Here is a 21,456-nt window from a genome sequence, read left to right as displayed (position 1 = left end):
AGGAGGAGAGTTTGCAGGGTGGATGGGAGGAGGGGGTCCTGTTGCTGTTGATGCTCTCTAGAGCTCAGCAGCTGGAGAGAAACATTGGCTAAGGATGGTCAAAGCTGGGAAGGGAAAAACGCAAGGAGGGAAAAGGATGAAGTGAAAAGAGCTAGGAGCCACGCTGGAGAGCATACAAACAGCTTGCTGACCTCTGATGCATGAGAGATGAAGAAAACAGACAGTGTTTGACTATGTGGAACATGTGGGTGATCCTCTTCTGGATTTCAGCTGTCCCGGTAGGTGCTCAGATCTATTTATTCCTGTTTGCATGGAATCACATGTTATCTGAGAAATTATGAGCACCTCTATTCCATGAAGTTGTGGTGTCTCTGTTTAGAAAGGTCTGTGTAGAACCTGGGATTTTAAATTTTTATACTTGCTTCTGCTGCTTCCTACACAAATGGACAGTGGCCATATGACTAGATGCTGGATGCCTCCGTTTCCCCACCTTTATAAAGACAGCAGTGTTACTAGCCCACTTTGACAAACACAGCAGGTGCTGTGATGAACGAAGAAAGATTTGACCCCATTCAGAGAAGCTTTACTGATTTACAGCAGCAATCAATCCCTTAAGGGGCAATGCCCATGTCTAGCAGTGCCTTCCTAGACTCAGATTAAAGGAATGCGAAGTGATATTTACACCGCAAAGTTTGGTTTGGTTGTTTTTTTAAGTTTTATCACTTTACTGAGATTTATGAGGCAGATTGTCACTGCTGAGCTCCAGGCACTTGGATCAGTCAGAAAGGAGAGTGGAACCTGTACTGTGATCTCCAGGTGCTGCTCAGGTTATTCAGATTTTGAATGCATATAAAACAAGGGGTGAAATGTGTCCAGCTTGGGTGTGAGTAGTTAGGAATGGATCAAATCACTGTTTCATTACAACAAATGGAAAAATCAATTTATTTGTCCCAGCAGGGGATTTGGCTCCAACTGTGAGAAAACCTGAGCTCTGCCTAGACATTTTAATAGCAGAGTGAATGCAATCTTCAAATATTTTGCCTTTTGATCATCTTCTGCAGTAAAAACAGTGACTGTGATGCGTTTCTTGTAATTTTGGTTTCTTATTCTCAGTATTACCTAAAGAACTCTGTAAACAGATGTCATTGCTCAGGGTGTCTCCAGGAGCACCTCCTTCTATTGGTTCTTCTAATCTTTCAAAATACCTATTTTCATGTTGCCAGGCATCTTTTGCTCCTTAAATCCTCTCATTACACTAAATCCACTTATTTTAAAATGAAATGGCTGTGAATTATGAATAATGCTTAGATCCATTCATTTCACACTTTAAAAGCTGTCTTGGCTGTTGCTATTAATATTACAGATTTTTGCCTATTCTGGAAATCTATTTATCACAGTTATCTCTGTTTAGAATGGATTTGGTATCTTGTCTTGAAACAAAATATAAGGATGTCTTTCTCTCTGTCCTGGTTTCAGCTGGGATAGAGTTAATTTTCCTTTTAGTAGCTGGTGAAGTGTCAAGGAGATCAAAACTGTTTCAGGGAACTGTTTAGGAAGAGACATAGAAACCGCACGTAGAGGAGCCCCTTTTCCTGCTCGTTCTCAAGCAGCAGGGGCAGGCTGTTTGCTCCCACTTGTGGATGGTAAACAGGAGTGAGATGGAGCACAGCTGGTAGCAGAGTGGGGTTATCCGGCCATGGCAGGGAAAACGGATTTCACATCACTCCGCAAACATCCTAGCGCTCACACCCAGCCTGCCCCCTCGGATGCCAGTGTTGGCAAAGATTGGCTCAGGGACAATGTTGGAGGAAAACAAGGTCTTTAAACCTACACCTGGAAGCTCTCTGCTTTCCCTGGGCTTAAATTCTTGTTAGTTGCACATCTATTACCAGGAAGTGGTATCCAGCTGATTATAAGAATAAGGTGGACATCACTTTGTGGGGTAAAACAGTAATTGTAAGGCACTACCTATGCTGTATTCCTGCTTGAACAACACATTTAGTATAAGAAAGCAATGCTGTATCAGATCATCAGGGTGATCTTCACAACTGGGTGTGCTAAGTGTGGCCTCACTCTAGCCATAAAGAAATAAGACAATTTAAATCTTTCTAAAACTAAAACTTTTTTAGGATCCACATTTCTTAAAGGAAAACAGAGCCCGCACAATGTAGAGGCTTTTTTTAAGATGGAGTATTCCCCTGTTCCTGAGATCATTGTTGACATGATTCCTAGCATTTCTTTTTACATATGTTCAGTATCTTCTTAAAAACCCTCACACAAACCAGGTTGGTTATGTTGGCCATTTCAAATGCTCAGCATTCAAATCCTGGCATCAGAAGAGAGTTTCTTTCATATAAAGTCTTTGCATGTGTGATTCCAGAAAATTCATTACATTGTGAAAAAATAGGTTATTTCTAGTTCATTTATTTCATGACACACAAAAGACAAGAGAGAAAGATGCTGAAGTTGAACACACCAGACCAATTAGATGAATACTCAAAAAATTTCCAGCCAAAACAGTGGGAATATGGTCTCTAATGTCTGATATGCTAAAATTTAATTGTAGAAAACTAATAGTTCTCATTACAAGGTTTTCAGGGATTGTTCTTTCTCCCAAATCTAATATGAAAGTGATCAGCAATGCTACAAGATTTATTAGGTTGAGCAGTAATGTGATGGGTTAACTTTCTTGAACAAAGAACGTAAATAAATTCTGTCTGATACTTTTCAACTAATAGAGCCTGATGACTGACTTTTAATCTCTTCATTATGTATATTGATACATATGCATTTATATATATGTACATAAAATTTCCATTGTGAGAATTTATAGAGATTTTGGGTTTATCCATTAGAGAGAAATTTTCTAATACATTATAATGGGCATCCACTTATATTCAGGTCTCTTGTGTCAGAAAAAATAGACACTGGTAAAATAACAGAAAGGGTAAAAGTACTTTTTTTTCCTGAATGATGTATCTGTTAAGACCTTGTCCTGCAAATAATTGTGCAATGATTTTCAATACTTGTCATTTTAATGGTCTGTAGCTGTTTGGTTTTTTCACTTATTTTGGTCCAGCTGCATAAAACATAAACACACATTTAATTGCTATGTCAGGATTGAGTGAACACTAACATTTCTACATGGTTTTATGAGAAAGGAGGCTGGAAAGATGAGAAAATGACCTCAGGGAAAATTACCATCTATCTTCTCACATAAATTTGGGTGAGATTCTGCATTCAGGTGGGCTCCTGCAGTTACCAGATGGTAGCAGGGAAACAGGCTTAGGTGGCCTGCAACCAGTGGGCATATTTGGACCACTTGTGCCTAGGAAAATGACCTGCCAGGTGTATGGTTTAACACTGCCATGGGTGAGTGATTAATTCTCTGTTACTCTAGGAGACTCCAGCAGTGTTCTGGATGTTTCTGCAGTCTTTTGGAGGAGCATCCTGTTCATGTACTTAATTTAGCGGAATAACACATTTTTCTCAACGTCAGTAATGTCAGCAAAAGGGAGAAGACATAAACTCAGTCTGTGCTTGCCAGCTGCTACTACAAAAATGCAGACTTAACTGGGAAAACTGTCTGTATTTCAAGGAAATATTGCCCACAATCAAGTGATAGACTTCCATGGGTAATATGAGCATAAAAAGGGTAGATTCTGTTGAGATTTTATATGTTTTAAGATGAAAAGTGATTCCACTGCTTTTAAAATTTGTAGATCGAAGCTATTCCACCTGTCTGTGACCTTCTGGGAGTCCTGAAAAGGGAGGAGGAAAAGTGTGTGGAGACTCTTTCCCTGGAGGCAAGGAACAGAACAACTGAAAATGATCTGCTCCTGAGCTCAGGTAAAAAGACTGAACAAACGCACATGATAAAAGCTGCTCTCACATGAACTGGGTTCCTCAAACTCAGATACCCCAGTATCTGTTCCCATAGGAGGTATGCACTTAGTATACATCTCTCCTTTAGGAGAAAAAAAATGGGTAAGATCTGTTACAAGGCTTTGAGAGTGGGACTTTGACCTTACTGTGACAGGAAGAGTTGTGGGAACATTCTAACCCAGTTGCTTGACTGTAATCCTCACAACTGGAGAACACGCCAGCAACAAAATTTTGCAAATTGCAACCCTTCTTGGACAAGGATAATTTAAAGTCACCCCAGCAAGTGTAAATTTACTTAACTATTTACCTTAAAAATCAATGAAGACCAGCAGCCAACATTTAAATCCCATGGCTTGAAGGTTCTCATTGCTTCCTCCTTGTTCCAAGTTACTGTCACCTAACAGAGTTCTTGAATTTCAGTGAGGATTTATCATCATATAAAAGAGTTTTTTGGCCTGGGAAAGTTGTGGTACTGAGTCCTCATCATGTAGACAGTTTCACTTTCACAGCTGAGCAACTGGGGTCATGTGCAAGAGATTATTATGTGAACTGTGTGTTAGGTCTCCTGGGCAGCTGCTGGGTCAGCATCTCAGAACATTGGGAGTAGGCAGCAATGTGACTATTTTTTTGTGTGTCACCAGCCATCACCACTAAGGATGGGGTTGTGTCACTCACAGCATCTCGCAGACTGAACTGATTCTGGGTCATTTCTGTGGGCCATAACATGGGCAAGGTTCTCACCAGCATGAGAAGGAGCTCCCATAAGATGTGCTGTGTGCAGGCTCTCCTGGCCACAGACAGGCAACCCTGTGGAGCTAGAGTTAAGGTGTGTTCTTGGTTTCAAAATTTTCCCCTCTAACAGAGTGTTGGAGACACAGAACAGTCCACTGTGTCCCAGCCAAAGGGCAGAACTCAGAGGGAAGATCTATTGCCTGATTTCTTAGGATGCCTTGCATTTTTCTCTGTCACTGTTTTATCCCTGTCCCTTGCAGACTGATGGGTGTGAGCACAGCTTCAGGGCATTGCAGCTATGTAGCAGTGACAAAATACCTTATGGCAGGCTTCCAGGTACTCCACAAGGCAGATCTATTTCATTGCATGTAAGAAGTTTGATGATATTAATAAATCAGTATTGTTTGTTTCCTTCAGTAGAGGGTGGTTTGTCAGCCCATTTCTTTCTCTGCTTTGATCCTGTGAGATGGCTCTAATGTTCAGCTCTGTGTTGCCTTGCACCAGAGCTCCACAGATGCAGACAAGTAAAACTCCACAGGATCGTGCAGGTGTGGACCCACACTAGCATTAGCAGGCAATACCATTTTACAGACAGTCTTGTTCTATCTCAGCTTCTCAGCAGAGACTTAATCCAATTTTAAACCGGATCCACATCTTAAAATTCCCTCAAGGCCTTTTGTTATTGGAATTTTTTAATGGGGTAATTCTACCTAAAATTCTACCAAACTCTAAGAGGGATTTGTTACCTTGGTAAATTAGGGGGTAATGCTTCTATTCTGGGAAATAGAACATCTGAAAATACCTCCAGCCTTTAAAGTATCTGCATGCCTTAAGTCCATGTGGAGAAAATCCCATACAAGGCTTTCAGTTTGAGGAAGAAAGAAACAAAGCTGAGGAATTCAGTACATACCCTTGGTGGGTCATGCAGGGAGGAATAAAGCTTCACAGGGTGTGGCTTCCACACCTCATCCTTCCTGCACCTGCCCCAGAAGCTTTGACTGGCACAGGCAGGAGAAAGGACAAAGCAGGGGACAAGCTTCCACCATGACATCCCTGCTGCAGTGCTCACATTCCTCTGAAGATGGCACAAACACAGAAGTTCATTGCTGGGGAATCAGGTACCTGAGCAGAGAGTGTTTCTTATCCTCCTGCAGTAAAAGGGAAAAGGGACTCTGCCCTTATGATAACATTAGCTTGGGAAAGGGAGCAGTGTAATATTAACATAACCCAAGACACAGTTACACTCTTTTTTGTGCATGAGTGAAGACAAGAAAATTCTCTTGGGAGCAAGGAGCAGGGTGGGGAAGCTACTGGAGACCTGGAACCCCTGATCATAGTGACGCTGTGTATTGCTGCTGGGAGAATACTCTGAGTGCTGCTTGAGGGAGATCCCAAAGGGCACAGGGCCATGTGAGGGAGGTGTTGCTGTACTTTGTCTCCACCCCGAGGCTCTTTATCTAGCTGGGGATGGGAGATACCAGCTTTCATCCATGACGAGTGGCAAGAAGCCCACCTGCAGGAGGAATAGCTCAGCTAATTTTTGTTTTCTCTTCCTGGATGGAAACCACCCAACACCATAATTTTGCCAGGTTTTTCTGTGCATTTGGTCTGATTTGGAGGTTTTATGCCTATGGTGTTGGCATGAAGGTTTGATAAACCAAACAATGTGGGAAGTTAAGTCATAAATATCACCCAAGGTGAAGTTTTGCTTGCCTTTAAACTTTTGCTTTGAAGTAAATCCTTTCCAAGACTTATAAACTTTGGCACAGGAAGGACATCAGGGCTGAGTTGCTGCCCTGGCTGTGAACATCTCTGTACTTTCAGGCACTAGGACTCTTGCACAGGAGGAAATCAATACATTTCTAGAAATGTAAATATTTTTGTCAGGCTAATGGAGGTTGGCCTTATAAAACGTGAAGTGTTTGAGGAGAGTGTTTGGTCAGCACTTCCTCCCCTCATCCTTCAGGGAGCATGCAGGGCAGACAGCACACGTTGGAATACAGCAGGCACAGTGTAGTTCTGACATGCCCCAGTGGCCTTTCTTTCCCCTGTTATGTTGCAGAAATCTCAGAGGGCTGTGCTAAAACCATTGACAGGGAGTGGAGCCAAAAGGGAATGAGTTTGAATGATTTCAACCTGTATCTGGAGAAGAGCAAAATAAGAAATGGTAGGATTGCAGTTTCTCTTTGGTACAAAGAGCATCAAATGTAGGTCTTCTCCACTAACACTCTGAACCTCAGGCCAAAATTAATCCATAGCAACATGCAGCACCTAAACAAGATGTTTAAGTAGAGATCACCATCATATTCTGCTCCAGTGGCCACCAGATGAGCTCCCTGATGCATCTCTACCAGCCCTGCCAGTCAAATTGAGGGTGATTTGACTCCCTGACTGCGAGAGGGGACCGTGACAAAGCCCATCCATAAAATAAGCAGCCCTTGCACCTAACTGAGAGAGATGGGTAAGTCTGGGCAGCCAAGCTCAGTGAGTAGTTTGTTGGCATTGTTCACTTCACCACAGCCTGAGCACAGTGAAAGGGTATTTACGGTGATAAAAGGAAGACATTGATACTGTTCCTCTCTATCCTTTCTCCAGTATGATGAGATTAGCTCAGCTGGTTAGAGCACAGTGATAATGATGTCTAGGTTGTGGGTGTGATCCCCAAATGGGCCATTCACTTTAGAGTTGTACTCTTTTTGTGGGTCCCTTGCAACTCAGAACAGTCTGTGATTTAAGTGATCTGTGGTTTAAGTATCATCCTGAAGCTGTTTAAACTCCTAGTCACAGAATCACAGAACGGGTGAGGCTGGAAGGGACCAGTGGATCATCTGGTCCAACCTCCCTGCTCAAGCAGGGTCATACAGTCGCATGTTTTTCTATTTACAAAAATGCTTTGTAAGGAAAGCATTAGGACGACTCAAAGTGAAAGCTTTAGAAAGACTGAAAATAAATTTAAAAATTTCCATGTGATTTCCTTCATTTTTCCAGGGCCATTCAGTAGTTACCAGCAAACAGTTAGGTAGTAAAAGGCCTGATGTGAAGTTCAGAACTACTCTAATTGCTATTTGTGTGTCTAGTAGAGACCAGTGGCAACAATGACAAGAATGGGACAAGTCTGGGAGCTTGCTGGGGCTGGTTTGAAGCAATCAGGACCTGCTCTGTCCTATCCAGGTCTCAGCAGGAGTTGCTCTGTCTCATCCAGCTTGCTTTTCAGAGCACTGAGAATCTTTGTTCCTGGAGCTGCCTTGGTCCGTGGGACATGTTGCATGGTCTTGTGCTGCTTGGAGACGTCCAAGTGTTTCATTGTTGGAAGAAGTTTCATGGTGTTATGTTACTGTATGGTATTTCCTTGTTGCCCACCCCCAGGCAGATGTGCTGGAATGTGGGATAACATGAGCTGCTGGCCTTCATCCACTGTGGGACAGACTGTCAATGCGCACTGCCCTGAATTCTTCCAGATGCTGACTGGGAAGAAAGGTAATGCTAAAATGATGATTTTCTTGCCCAGGTGTTTTTTATTAAACACTTATTTATTAAACACTTTATTTTTTATTTAGTTACAAAGATGCCATGCTCAGGTCTGAACTTGAATTTTTTTCTCTCCTTCTTTTAAAGAACAATAGTTACTTAGCAGCTCTGTTTCCAACACCAAACTGAACACAAAAAAGCCTGGAATTAAAGTAGCAAGATCTTTTAAGTGTTTGTTTTTTCTAGCCAGATGTAAAAAAGTGCAGGAATTAAATGTTATCCTGAAAAATACGTTTTTAGCATGGTTTCTTAAGGGAAAGAGTTCTCTCCACTCAGGTTCTGTGTTTACTTCTGTCTTTTCCTTTTAATAACTCCTAGAGACAGTGGCTGGTCCCAGAGGAGCTTGATGGGGACAAAACTTCACACAGCATTAGGTTCACATGAATTTTGGCGAAACATCCAGCTAGGCAGGCAGAAAATATCCCCTTTTTTGCCTTCATCAAGAGGAAATCTGCAATGGGGATTTCTCTCTTTCCTGTGACAGGATCCATACAAGTGGCACAATCTCATGGAAATTCAGGTTTCGTGGCTCACCAAACAATTCACTCAAACAGAGGTGAGCTCAAGCAATCCTTATTGTCCTTTTTCTGGGATATCTAAGCTAGAAATGAAGTGAAATTTACTCCCAGAAGGCTACAGTAATCATGAGCTATTAAGTAAGCCTGCTTTCTGTTAATTTCTGCTTTCCAGTAATGCCCAAGAAATGTGTTTGCATTTCTCTTTAGGGAGTTAATGATTCAAATGAGAAGAGGGTTTCGCATTTTTCAGTTATAGGGCACAGATTAATGAGGTCCAGTACTTACAGAAAAGCAGACAGATTCATTTTATGAAGGGAGGAACAGGAGACAAAGTATTAGATTGTCTAATAAAGATTACATAACTCAGAGGAGAAGCACTTACTGCTCTTTAAATGAAATCAGACACGAGCCACTCAGATTAAAATAGAAACCTTGCTACTTTCTGTACACACGAACATTATCTGCCCTTTGAGCCCTTAAATCTGATTTAAAGCCAAAGGATAAACTACACAAAGGCATAGATCGCTGGGGAAACCATCCGTCTGGCATCTACATCTTCAGCAGAGTGATCCCGGCCCTTAAATGCAGTAACTGAAATCCCTGCTGGTACAGCCACTAGAGGGAACTGCTCCCTACCTCTGGCCTTCTCACCGGGGAAGAAAACAGGAATTTGTACATCCAAAGGTCATAATTACATCTCAGATGTTTACTGCCTTATCTTGGAGGTAGTCAGCTTAAACTTTAGTTGCCCTCCTTATCAAGAAACTGATAAACAATAATCAGAGTGACAGTGTTCAAAACAGATCCCCAAGACCTGGTCCATCGTCACAAGCATATAATTTCAGTCTCTGCATCTGGCATTTTGGGTCAAAGTCAGCAATAGTTTAACCTTATTCACATGGCCACCTTCTTTGATTTTATACTGTGGTTGGCTTGTGACTTCTCAGTTTATTTATTGCTACAGTCATTGCCCTGTTTGAAACAATTTTGAAAAAGAAAAACAAAGATCTGCTTGCTTCAAAGGAAAAGCAAAGGTTCTCTCCTCACCACTTACAAAGCAGATGGGCAGCCACAAATGCCAAAGGCCCATATGTTAAACCATGTGGATGGCTCTGAGCTCTGCCCAAACCCTGGTCTCTGTGCTCACATCTAGACTTGCATTTGCAGCCCAGCCTGTCTGGTCCCTTTCTACATAGCAGACCAAAGAAACAAAATTATCTGGAACCAAGTAATAGAACTGACCATGGTGTCTCAGGCATGGAGTGAAGGAAGGTGTGACAGTCTTGAGGATTCAGAGGCAAAGGCCACATCAGATGGCCTCAGTTCCACAACCAGAGCTCCTTTAGCCAGAGTTCCTTCTTGCCTAGGCAATTCTAAAGTACCAGTAAACAACACTAAGCCAAATCCTTAGACAGACTGCAGATCCCCAGTCTGCTTTGAGTGGAGCATGCTGCAGTTTCCCCAGTGTGTGTGTCACCCATAACCAAGAAGCCCTGTTAAAATTTTCCTGGTGTCCATCCACATGATGTTCCTGGCATAATCTCCTGTGCTTTGCATATAGCAACACCAACACAGAGCTCCACCTCTTTGTGTCTGATCTGCTTTGACAGCCTCGAGCACAAAACAGTCACAGGCATGTTTACAAGCACAGTGCTTTGCTCCGAGTTAAGTAAGTGTGTCTTAATAGTTGACACTGAAGTAGAGAATCTGCCACCACACCATCCCCTTGCTGGGTGCCAAGACAAGTTGGGGAGAACCTTTTGAGAGAGCTGTTTCTTGCCTGCATAGAAAACTTATGTTTCTTTTCAAACATAAAAAACCTGGCTTATAAAGCAAGCCTGGCCCTTTCAAAGATGCTAAGCTGGAACAAGATGTTCAAAAAAGCATCAGAATAATAGTCTGATAATGACACACCCAGAGCTCTTCCCACTCAGGGTTCTAAGCATGTTTGCTGTGCCTTGCAGGTTTACAAAGGTGAGTTCAAATCAAGTGCAGGCATGCTGTCAGGTCACCAGCATTAGCCCAGAGGTAGCAGAAGCCCTGACTCTGTCCTGACAATTCAAGCAGGGCTCCAAAGAGGATAAACCATTGCCAAACACTGCTGCATATGCATCTCCGTCAGTTCCCTCTGTGCTGCAGGGATGTTTTTCAAGAGCCAGACACCCTAAAGTCCTAATGGCTAAATGTGTGGGGAAAAAATGGACTTTTATGGTGCCCTCTGGCAAGGCTTGTACAAAGAAGGACTGCTGGTTTCATGTCCCCTTTAAATACCTGCTAGCATTGCCATCACTGGACCAAAGACAGGATTTCACCCCATGTTTCTAAAGTATGATTCTTACCATACAGATCAATGTGATTAGGACAGTGGACAGTGTTTTTACTTCTTTGTAGAAGTTTTTCTTCAGCACATAATACACATGCCTGCTAGGGCCACTTTCTTCCAGTGACATTGTAAGTGGTGTTGGGCAGGACCTCCCACTTCCACTTTGGGACCAAACATTAATATGGACAAGTTCAAAACTATCCCACTCAGCCATATGCAACTTGCTGGGCGTTCATCTCACTCAGCATTAGGAGTCTAAAAGTCAGACATCCCAGCAGAAGAGGGTCAGACAAACTGCCCTCTGTGGATACCAATCCGAAAAATGAGCTGAATTCTGCAAATGCCTATTTTTCTCCGAAGACAGCCACAAGGGACACAGTTGGACTCCAGTACTCAGCTTTCCAGAAGTTGAGCTTAAGTGAGGGGAATTTCTTCCTAACCTTTAATTTGCAAGCAAGCAAGGAAGTCAACAGTGTAAAATAATGCCCAGTGTGGGAAAAAGACTTTTAGTATTCATTTAAATCTTACTGAGAATCTGTGACCATCTACAGTTTTGTGTTCTATTTGGAGCATGACAAACCACAGTAAGGAGGTGGAAGCATTCAGCAGAGTATCAGGTTTGCATGGAGTTTGAATCTGTGATTGAACAAGTCATGTGTTTGCTGATCTTGGAATAGTGGCCAAGAAACACCAGATGTACTGAGCAGTATTATTTATGTTGCAATTAATAAAAACACATCCATCACAGTCATCCCTGAGAGGGTAAATAATATTATGACCCACACAAGTACACTGGGCAAGTATCAACAGAATCAGCTCAGCTGCATTTCGCCTCCAGCTATGCAGAGTGCACTGCCTGGGGCAACATAATCTCCTGGCTCCTGGAGCAACCCTACATAGTGACTGAACCCCGAGGACAAAGATACAGCTGGAAATGGTCATGCCCATTCTGTCTTTTTTTATTGTTATCGCACAGGTTTTGTGTACCGAAACTGCACAAGTGAGGGCTGGTCAGACCCCTACCCAAGACCTGATATTGCTTGTGGCTACAATGTCAACGACACAACCAACGAGGCCAGAGTGAGTCTGAGTGCCCATGACCACAGCTCTGCTGCTCTGGGGCCCAGGGGAGAAACACTTTTAGGAGAGACTGATTGATGTTGTGATTTAACCCAGGTGGGGCTATTGCTATTGGCGGTTTTCAGCATGAATACTTCCTGCAAGTGATTGGAAATTGTTGCTCAGGGTGAAATTTCAGTAGCTGATTTTACAAGAAAATTTATTCATTAAATAGGAGGAGGGATCCTTCTTTTGGTGTGGGCTGATCTCTACTAGGCAGGGCAAGGTAAAGATGTGATTATATGTTCCCCTGCAGCGTTCCTATTTCATGACCCTGAAGATCATGTACACCATTGGCTACTGCACCTCCCTTGTGACGCTGATGATAGCCTTAGTGGTCCTGGCCTCCTTCAGGTGAGGAGAAGCATCTCTGGTTTGTCTTTGGCCAGGATTTCTGGTCATCTCAGCTGACAAAAATCCTTCTATTGACTTTCTGGGCAAACTTAAAATTGAAGTATATCTGAAAACCTTCACAGAATTTGACATGACAAAATTTCAGGGCTGCTCATTATATTGTGCTCTCCTTTTCTTTCCAAATCACAGCTGGATGCATGTTGCAAATGGCATTTGCACCAACTCCCTGCTGATATCTTCCCATTATTTCAGTGTCCCTTGGGCAGAGTCTTTCCCCCTGGTGCTCTTTTCCCCAGTTGGGACTGTGGCTAAAACTTTGCTCTAAGTGCCACTGCACTGACTTCTGGCAAGGTGTTCCAGATTTCTATTAGCAATCTGACATTCAGCTTATCTTCACTCATGCCTGTAACCTGGAATTTGTACTGTGCTGCTTATTCAGTGAAATTAATTTCCCTTACAGTAAATGTCAGGGCGGCACCTCTGGGCAAAAGGAAACCAAACTACTTTGCAAATTTATATTCAGGCTGCACAGCCTCTGGACACAGACTATGTGGAGATTTAATACAGAAAACACTGCAGGCACAAGTGCACTGTGCTGGCAGAATAAATAGATTCATCCAGGTGTGAATAAACACCTTGGGTTCATGTTATTCCAGAAAAGAGGGAGGGATGCTAGAACAAGCATATTGGCATGAAATCAGAATTTTCCTGGCAACGTTCAGCTTGTTTTAGTACCCAAGTGGAGTAGATATGACTGTAGCTTTTTAAGGTTTTCTCTAGGATATCCCTCTTGGGAGATGTATTACTCTTCCTTTCACAGACAGAACAACACTTTTCTTCATTTGTCAGTTTATCACTACTAAGGATTGAAACCTGCTGTTTACAGCCACAGGCTCCTTACATTGGTGAGGAATGTCACTTCATTGGATCTCTCTCTTTTTTTTTTGCAGAAGACTTCGCTGCACAAGGAACTACATCCACATGCATCTCTTCACATCGTTCATTTTGCGAGCCTCATCCAACTTCATCAAGGATGCTGTCTTGTTTTCCTCTGAAGACACAAATTACTGTGGGGCATACACGGTAACCCTCAGCTCACCAGCTTGCTTCACCCCTCAATTTCCCAGCACAATTTAGTGTATAGGGAAGGAAATCCCCATCCCAGCTTTATATTCATCATGAGGGGTTATGGGAGAAGAGAGGTATGCTCTGCCCCTTCTCTGAGAACACATTAAATATTGCTGACTTACACTGCAGTGTGGGACCTGATAGTAAGATAAGGGCTTGCACTCAGAGAGTCTGGGACCTCCCAAATTTTGAAATGTTTTAGGCTTTTTCTTTTTATTGGCAGCAAACTATTTTGAAAATTTGGGTGTGAGGAGGGGTGAGCAACACTGGAAATGGTGGTCAATGCTATAAAACTAAAAGATAAGAATTAGGGAGAGAAACAAAAATAGGCTTGTTTTGTGTTGTTTTAACCTACTGGATTTGCTGGATTTTTGTGGCAAAAAATAACATTTTGAGAACATTTTAGTTTGTCTTTATCAACTGCTTTTCTTGGGAAAAAAAGTATTGACGATATATTCACGTGCTTCTCTAAGGTGATATTAGTGTTACTGGTACTAAGAAGGTAATAACAGTGAAATTCCTCTGAGACAGTAACCTGAATCCAAGTGTCCATGACACATTCAGCTCTTCTAGTGAGGCAATTGATTAATGCATTTAGGAGTGCCAGCTCTGCTTTCTTGTCATGTGAACCCCTGTCTCGAGGACACCCATTTAGTCCCCTAATTGCTATAAAATCTCTATTTGCCAAGATTAATTTACAGCTTGCTCTCTCTGTTAGAAGGTAGGCACAAACCCAGGCAGGAGCTAATTATCCTCTCTTTCCTCAGGCTGGCTGTAAGCTCACCATGGTCTTCTTTCAGTATTGCATCATGTCTAACTACAGCTGGCTTCTGGTGGAAGGGCTGTACCTCCACACTCTCCTGGTGATTTCTTTCTTCTCGGAAAGGAAGTTCCTCTGGTGGTTCATCGCCCTGGGATGGGGTACTGGTTCTCCTTTCAGTGAGAATAACTGGGTTTTGTCTGCCTTTGGGATGGACTTGTGAAGCAGTAACTGATTATTCCAATTGCAGGTGCCCCAACAGTGTTTGTGGCTGCATGGGCGACTGCTAGGCAACTCCATGAAAATATTGGGTAAGTGGTATGGAGTGGAGGAAGCTGGCATGCCAGGGGGAGAATGCAGCCCCTGTGCAGGCTGTTCCATGGGGTCCTGCTCATTTCTAATTGCTGGAAGCAAGTAAATCAATCAACATCCTGCTGTGGTGGGAGCCTGAATCCTAGCGTGGGTAGAGTAGAGGTACAGCTGAGCAATACAAGAAAAAGCTTCCAATTCCATTTGAACATTTTCAAGGGTAGGAAGTAGCCTTCAGGTATGAATTCAGACCACAATGTTTTCAGCATCAGTATTTAATTTTCTGAACGGTGAAATTTTGTTTCTTTCTCTTCTTCCTTTCAAAATTTTGAACATTGTTCCCCTACTTTAAGGGAAGGACCTATTTCTGTCCAGTGCAGCTGGGCAGTTTTCTGTCAGACACGTACCACTCAGTGAGAACAGGAAATTAGTTTTGTAGAGAAGAGAATGAGAGAATAAGGTGCAAAACAGACTAAACCTGCTTGAAAAGATACCAATGTTTTGATAACTGACTGCACCTTCTCTTCTATTTTTACAGGTGTTGGGACATTAACGCTGATGCCAATACCTGGTGGATCATTAGAGGCCCCATAGTTTTGTCTATTTTTGTAAGTCTTTTCTGGGACAAGCAGATTCAAACTGTATTTTTAAATACTGTGAAGTCAGAACTCATCTACTCAACATGCCTTAGAAGTGTGTTAATGAACTGATCTTAGGCATGTGTCTGAACTGGTGTGACCCATGAGTTATTGCTTAAGCAACTTCTGCTCAGCAGGACTTAGACAGTAACTAATGCCCCAAAGCTAAGTTCACAGAGAAAGCTAGAGTGTCCTCCCAAGAAGCAAGAGCCTGAAGAAGATCAGGTTTCCACATCCTGTTGATTTCACATGAACTTGGCTGTTTTGTGGAAGCTTGTTTTGGACTGTTTCAAGGAAAGCTCCAGAGGAGAAACGAGTGGCTGTACATTTCAGTACAATTACTTTTGTGTCTGCTGGTCAATGCTTCTCTCAGCAAAGCCAAAACCAACTTGCCTTACATGACCACTGGCTTTTGTTTTCAGGAATGAAAACATCTCACAGGCTGCTTGCACCACATATTAGTGGGCAGCACTGAGGCACTGCCCAGTGAATTAAGGCACAGGCGTTGAAACTCAGTATAAGCTTGCCCAGTGCAAGGCAGTAGTGATGACAAGAGCAGTTTGGTGTGTATAATACTCAACACCTGTGTTTTGAGCATTTGCTGGTACTCTCCTTCAGAGCCTTAGGTACCAGGGGGCTGGAGCTGGTGTCAGGATTGTTGCTCTGCCCGATGAAGATGCTCTGGGTCAGACCATGCTGCAATGACCTGTCTGAAACCCTAGACCAGAAATGTGAACTGCTGGTTACTCTCGAGTAACCTGCTGACATTCCTAGTGAGACCCCAAGGGCTGGTTGAGGTTTTCAGGCTTCCAGTAAGAAACATTTTACTTGCAAAACACAAACTGCAACACTTGCGCACTTCTCGGAAACCCAGACAGCAGAGATGGTGGGTTAAAGTTCTACTCCTATTGACCAGTGAGCAATCCTGCATGCCCACAAGACAAGCAGCAGACCGCACAAGTGATTTGGGATCAATTTAACAAGGCCATGGCATTTATTTTGATTAGTGAAACAACCCTCATGCCAAGAGCCACTCAGCAATATATAAAAGCCAACAAGAACCAGGCATTCTGCAAGACAAAAAGCACAATCTTAGTTTATCTTTTGGCCGCCCCCACCCGCTATCGCCTTCCAAGTGTCCTCAGAATGCTGATCCTGCCTCGTTTAGCTACTGAAGGCAGAAGCCGCCTGCATGACTGCAGGTTTCCCCCAGAAGAGGCTTTACTCAAGCCCATAACCAAACAAACAGCCAGATCTTAAGAATTCAGGTCTTATCTCTGTATTCCTCACAGCCTTCAGCAGTTCAAAGGGCAGAAAATCAGCACCGATAAACACCTTTGTGCTCCCAGGCTCTCGCTCATTCCTGCGCTGCCCGCGGGCAATTCCTCCGGGCAGGAATCCCGCCGCTCCCCCTTCCCCTGGGGCTTTTATCAGCCCTGCTCAGCCTACACGGCTCTTCCCTGACCTAATGGGTTAAAAATCTCAGAATACCCAGACTAGAACCTCCTTTGCTCCCTACCACCCCTGAAGTATTTCTTTCCTTTATGCTCTCCACCTATAGTTCCTCCCAGCTCTACTCTTCCTTCTCCCTCCCTGGCTTCCCCAAACTTCCAGCCCTTTCCAGACTCCCTCAGCAGCCACAGCTGCTCCCTTTCCATCCAGTAACTTTAAAGAACTCAGACCCACCACCCCAGAGCCCTGCTCGGATGCCCACAGGCACGCACAGCCCACCACGAGGAGGATGCTCCTCTGCCGCGATGTTTCCCGGCTCAGGGAAGGGTTAAGGACCTGCCCCGGTGCAGGGTGTTGCACAGGGGGTACAGCTCTGCAGGCTGTGCAAGCCAAGGGCAGATCAGCCCGAGGTCGCTCCCCACGGGGTGCGAGGCGCTGGCTGCGGGACAGACAGACAGACAGACACGCTCAGGCGGCTCTACCTCCCCTGCAACTCCCACTCTTTGCCTGAGGGTCAAACGAGCAGAAACTGCTATTGCCTCATCTGCACCCAAACTGAGCAGATCAGCATTTTTATCTGATATCCACCCTTCGAGAGGGGGAAAATGCAAAAGGAAGAACTTCAGTGTCGACTGTCTTCTCTCCCAGCTTTTAACTGCTTTGCCTCGTGATCCCAAACCACACGGAGTGTTTTTGGCAGGGAACAAAGAGCACTTGTAGTCCCAGTTAGCAAGTGATAGCTCCAGTGCTGCCCCTTTACTGGCATCCAAAGTGAGGCCAGACTGTGCAGAGGCTGTCAGAACCCCACAGCCAGACGGGACACAACCGATGCTCCTGCTTTCCTGCCCTTTGGTGATTTGCCTGGGTAACAAGCCCAGACCATCTCCATAACTAAAGCTGTAGCAAGCCAGCAGGGAAGACAGCCAGGATCCAAGCCCAGGGTGGCCAAGTAGGCTGGAGAAGCAGGAACAGAGACTGGGATGGCAACATGAACACAGGCAGGCCAGCCCCAAACCCTCTACTCTTTCTTCTTGGTCCAAACCCTCCAAAGTGGCTCTGCTGATACCTGCCATTTACATAAGTGGATACTGGGTTTCTTGCTTGGTGGGTTGTTTTTGCATTCCTACTGTGTTTGTTTGTTTTTTCAGATTAATTTCATTCTGTTCGTCAACATTTTAAGAATCCTGATGAGGAAGCTCAGCTCCCCCAAAAAACGGAGCAGTGATTTCAACCAATACAAGTATGTCCTTTACATCCTTTATGAGACATTCAAGGCCACACGAGCATTTCTTGCTCCTTCTACACCAGCTTTTCTTTCTGTTTTCATTCTCAGGAGACTTGCAAAGTCAACACTCCTCCTCATCCCTCTCTTTGGGGTCCACTATATCATCTTTGCTTTTTTCCCTGAGGATGCCAGCAGCGGCACAATGGAAATTCAGCTGTTTTTTGAATTGGCTCTTGGATCATTCCAGGTAATATTTGACAAGTTATTTTTTCTTTAAAATAAGAAAAAGAGTTAGAACATATAACTGCAACAGACTTGAATTTCCAATGGCAATCCAAGCTGTCTGATTTCCCTTGAGATGCCTCATCCTCATTCACTGCAGTCCTGTGACCACAATTCTTTTATCTTTTAGGGCTTTGTTGTGGCTGTACTTTATTGTTTTCTTAATGGTGAGGTGAGTTTTGTGTGTATAACACCCTTTTTTATTGCTGAAGCATGCCTCATTATTCAGTGGGATACATCCTCCAGTAAATTACAAGTCTTGTCTGAGGGTTTTCTTCCCAGCTACCTAAAATTACTCGTGAAATTCTTCCTAGACCTGGCAAGCCTAGCTAATTGTATGCCAGATGCAAATTTCACCTCTCAACTACTGCAACCCTTTCATAAATCAGATAACATTATTACTGTCTGGGAACTGAGGGTGGGAGCACCATCCCTCACACAGTCACACTGACAGACACCTGGTTCTGACGTTTGGTACCATTATCTGCCATCCCATCCATGGCTGTTTTATTTACTCAATCCTTAGGAGGGAATCTATCAAAAGCTACACCCAGCCCGAGTTTCTTAGGATTCTTATAAGGTAAAGCTTTTGGTAGAGGGACCGTTACCTTTGTAGTTGCATGACAACTCCCAGGCTTCTGGGAGAGAACTTCCACTCTGAAATGCTGCTGCTGGTAGAGGTTGGGGGGAAACATAAAAACCTGGAAAATCTAGAGCTAATTGGAAGGGAAAAAAAGAGCAAAACCAGTGCCTAAGAAAAAGTCACTTTGAAATGAAGGAGGGTTTTGAAATGCTCTGACTGATCTTTCAACAGGGTTCAGAAAAATGGTTTTGAAAAGAAAATCTGCCTTTTTTTTTTCTATTTTGTACCTTAGAGTGACAAAATGTCCTGGTTTTAGATCTAAAATTAAAATTCTGGAAAAATCTAACCCAAACACTTCCTAAGGCCAGCTAGATTCTGTGAACAGTTTCACCTGCAATTAAATAGAAAGTTGTGTGGCTGCAACAACAGTATCACTGGAAGTGTCAAGAAACAGGCCCTGCCTTAACCCTTTCAACTGGGATTTAAATAAATAAGCCCAAACCTTGGCAAAGGTTTCCTGCTCTCATTTTCCTGTTACACTGCTCTCTGCAGTGCAGGGTTCCAAGATAAACTAGCTGAACTGAGTATTTTGTGACCAACATAAACTAGCTGAACTAAGTATTTCTACCTAGGTTCAGCTGGAAGTTCAGAGAAAATGGAGGCAGTGGCATTTAAGCAAACACTGGCGTCAGCACCTCAGCAGCTCAGCGAGTAATGGAGGAAGTGGCTTCACTCAAGAGATGCACATGGTGAGGTCCAGCCCAGCAGAGCACAGGAGAGGAACCCTCCAAAGGTCAAGTGTGCTTTAACCCTGTGCACCTGAAGGTACCTCCACGCTCAGATACACATGGACTGAGCTGGGAGTCTTGTGTCCATATCCAGAGCAGGACTTGGCTGTAGATCAATGTTTCTTGGAGCACATCTGTGTATATCCTGTGCAGCACCGTGGTTATTTTGCAAAGCAAAATGGGCCAAAATATTATGCTCTTCCTTGAGTTTCTGGCCACAGTAATTTGTGTTTCTTTCCACACCTGCTGTTAGTTCTACCTTAAATGTGACCTTCCATTTTCCATGTGGCTCTCCAACATGTTCCAGGCTAAGTCAGGCTGGTGATTTTCTGATGTTCGCCCTTTCTTCTGCTGCAGAAGCTGGGAGTATATTGAATTTTATATGATGAAGGTTATGTGCCATCCTCCATGGGTTTGAAATGCAAAATAAATTAATGCCTAGCATTTCTCTAAGTTCAAAGCCTTTCTGTTGTGGTGATGGGTGATGGACACTGAGAACATAAGGCACAGCTGAGCTCAAATTTCCTCTCTGACTGCATATCCATTGCTCCAGTGACAGTGGCAGGTTCAGACAGGTTTTTGCCTTTGCCTCTTTTAACAGTGGAGACCTTGGAAACAAGGGTCGTCCAATTTGGATATTTGTGTCATTTTTAAATGGTAAAAAAGCTATTACAATATATTCCAACAGTGACCAAAAAAACTTCAACAAGATAGCTCATCCCTATTGTGTCTGTACCTCTGAGACTTGACCAGATTGTATTTGAAGTGAAGAAATGAAAGCTCTTGAGACATCAAAAGCTCAATTGAACTGAACAGCCGAATCTATCTAGTGAAAAACAATATCATAGTGGCTACCAAAAGTCTCTTTAGAGTCTACAGTCCCTCAGTGTACTGAAATCTGCAAGGCTGTGCACTGTAATATGCTGTCAAAAAGTATCTATCACAGCTTTATGCTCTTCAGGACATTACTAAGTAAATTTCCCTGTTTTGAACAGAAAAGGGATAAAACAATTCATCTGATAAAGGAAATCAAATTTCCTACTTGATTTTGTATCCACATTTCCCTAGTTGGGGTGATTTTTGGCTGGGTTTCTTCAAGGGCAAAGATGATTGAACCAAAAGCAAATGGTGTTTATCAGTTCTCCCTCCTCCAGGATCACCTACAGGACATTGGCAAAACATGCATGGTATGTCAAATGCTGCTTGAGCAGCATTCCCCAACCCCCTCTGCCAAAACTGCTCCAACGAGCTTTTAATCACACCAAATGCCTAAATGGTAGGCTTCTACCATTTTATCAGGAGACAAACATGCAGAGTTCAAAGGATGTATTCAAGCTTAAATTACCTGTACCAAAGCAGGTTTTTGAGTGCTGTTAGCTCTGTTTGAAACTCTGAGATTCAGGAAAATAGTATTTTTTTCCCACTGGCAGTGCTGACAGTTATCCCACACCCTCACTGGTGCAGCAGGTGCTGCAGGCAGCAGCACACAGAGGGCAGCCAGGAGAGGAAGGGCACTCAGCAGCAGAGAGAACTTCGTGGTTGCTCCAGCTTTCTTGGCTCATGCAGGTCACCCAGCAGTAGGAGAACTGAACCTCCTTATGACCAGGAAAAAAATAATGAGATGATGTAAACTGGCACATGTGTCAAGGAATTACTTTAAATTTATATTTTCGGAAATAGCAAGGTTTCAAGATGGTTTTGTCCTTTAAAAATCAGCTGAAACAAGCATAAGGGAGAACAGAAGCAGGATCAGTCCCATGACCAAAGGAGAAGTGAAAGCCCCTCTGTGAAGGCTGGAATCTCACTTTTTGCTGACTCACCCAAGCAGAGCC

General features: G+C 43.4%; 1 protein-coding gene across 1 annotated transcript; it reads left to right on the top strand.

The window, feature by feature from the left end:
* The first annotated feature begins 78 nt into the window (after positions 1-78).
* Positions 79-20,043, top strand: SCTR (secretin receptor). The gene is made up of 12 exons (XM_058839549.1): positions 79-278; positions 3,723-3,849; positions 7,984-8,094; positions 11,963-12,066; positions 12,362-12,459; positions 13,410-13,542; positions 14,355-14,508; positions 14,598-14,658; positions 15,195-15,264; positions 17,895-18,218; positions 18,384-18,425; positions 19,469-20,043. Exons 1-12 carry the CDS (start codon positions 201-203, stop codon positions 19,643-19,645), a joined length of 1,479 nt encoding a protein of 492 aa, XP_058695532.1. The 5' UTR covers positions 79-200; the 3' UTR covers positions 19,646-20,043.
* The last annotated feature ends 1,413 nt before the right edge of the window (positions 20,044-21,456 follow it).

This window comes from Poecile atricapillus, chromosome 5 (genome assembly GCF_030490865.1).
Source record: "Poecile atricapillus isolate bPoeAtr1 chromosome 5, bPoeAtr1.hap1, whole genome shotgun sequence".
Classification (NCBI taxonomy): domain Eukaryota; kingdom Metazoa; phylum Chordata; class Aves; order Passeriformes; family Paridae; genus Poecile; species Poecile atricapillus.
The sequence above is the reverse complement of the archived record's forward strand: the minus strand, read 5'-3'. Positions and strand labels throughout refer to the sequence as shown.

Coding starts and splice junctions, on each gene's coding strand:
- SCTR (XM_058839549.1), top strand. CDS start 201: ATGAGAGATGAAGAAAACAGACAGTGTTTGACTATGTGGAACATGTGG. Junction 14,659..15,194: donor CAACTCCATGAAAATATTGG/GTAAGTGGTATG, acceptor CTATTTTTACAG/GTGTTGGGACATTAACGCTG. Junction 15,265..17,894: donor CCATAGTTTTGTCTATTTTT/GTAAGTCTTTTC, acceptor TTGTTTTTTCAG/ATTAATTTCATTCTGTTCGT.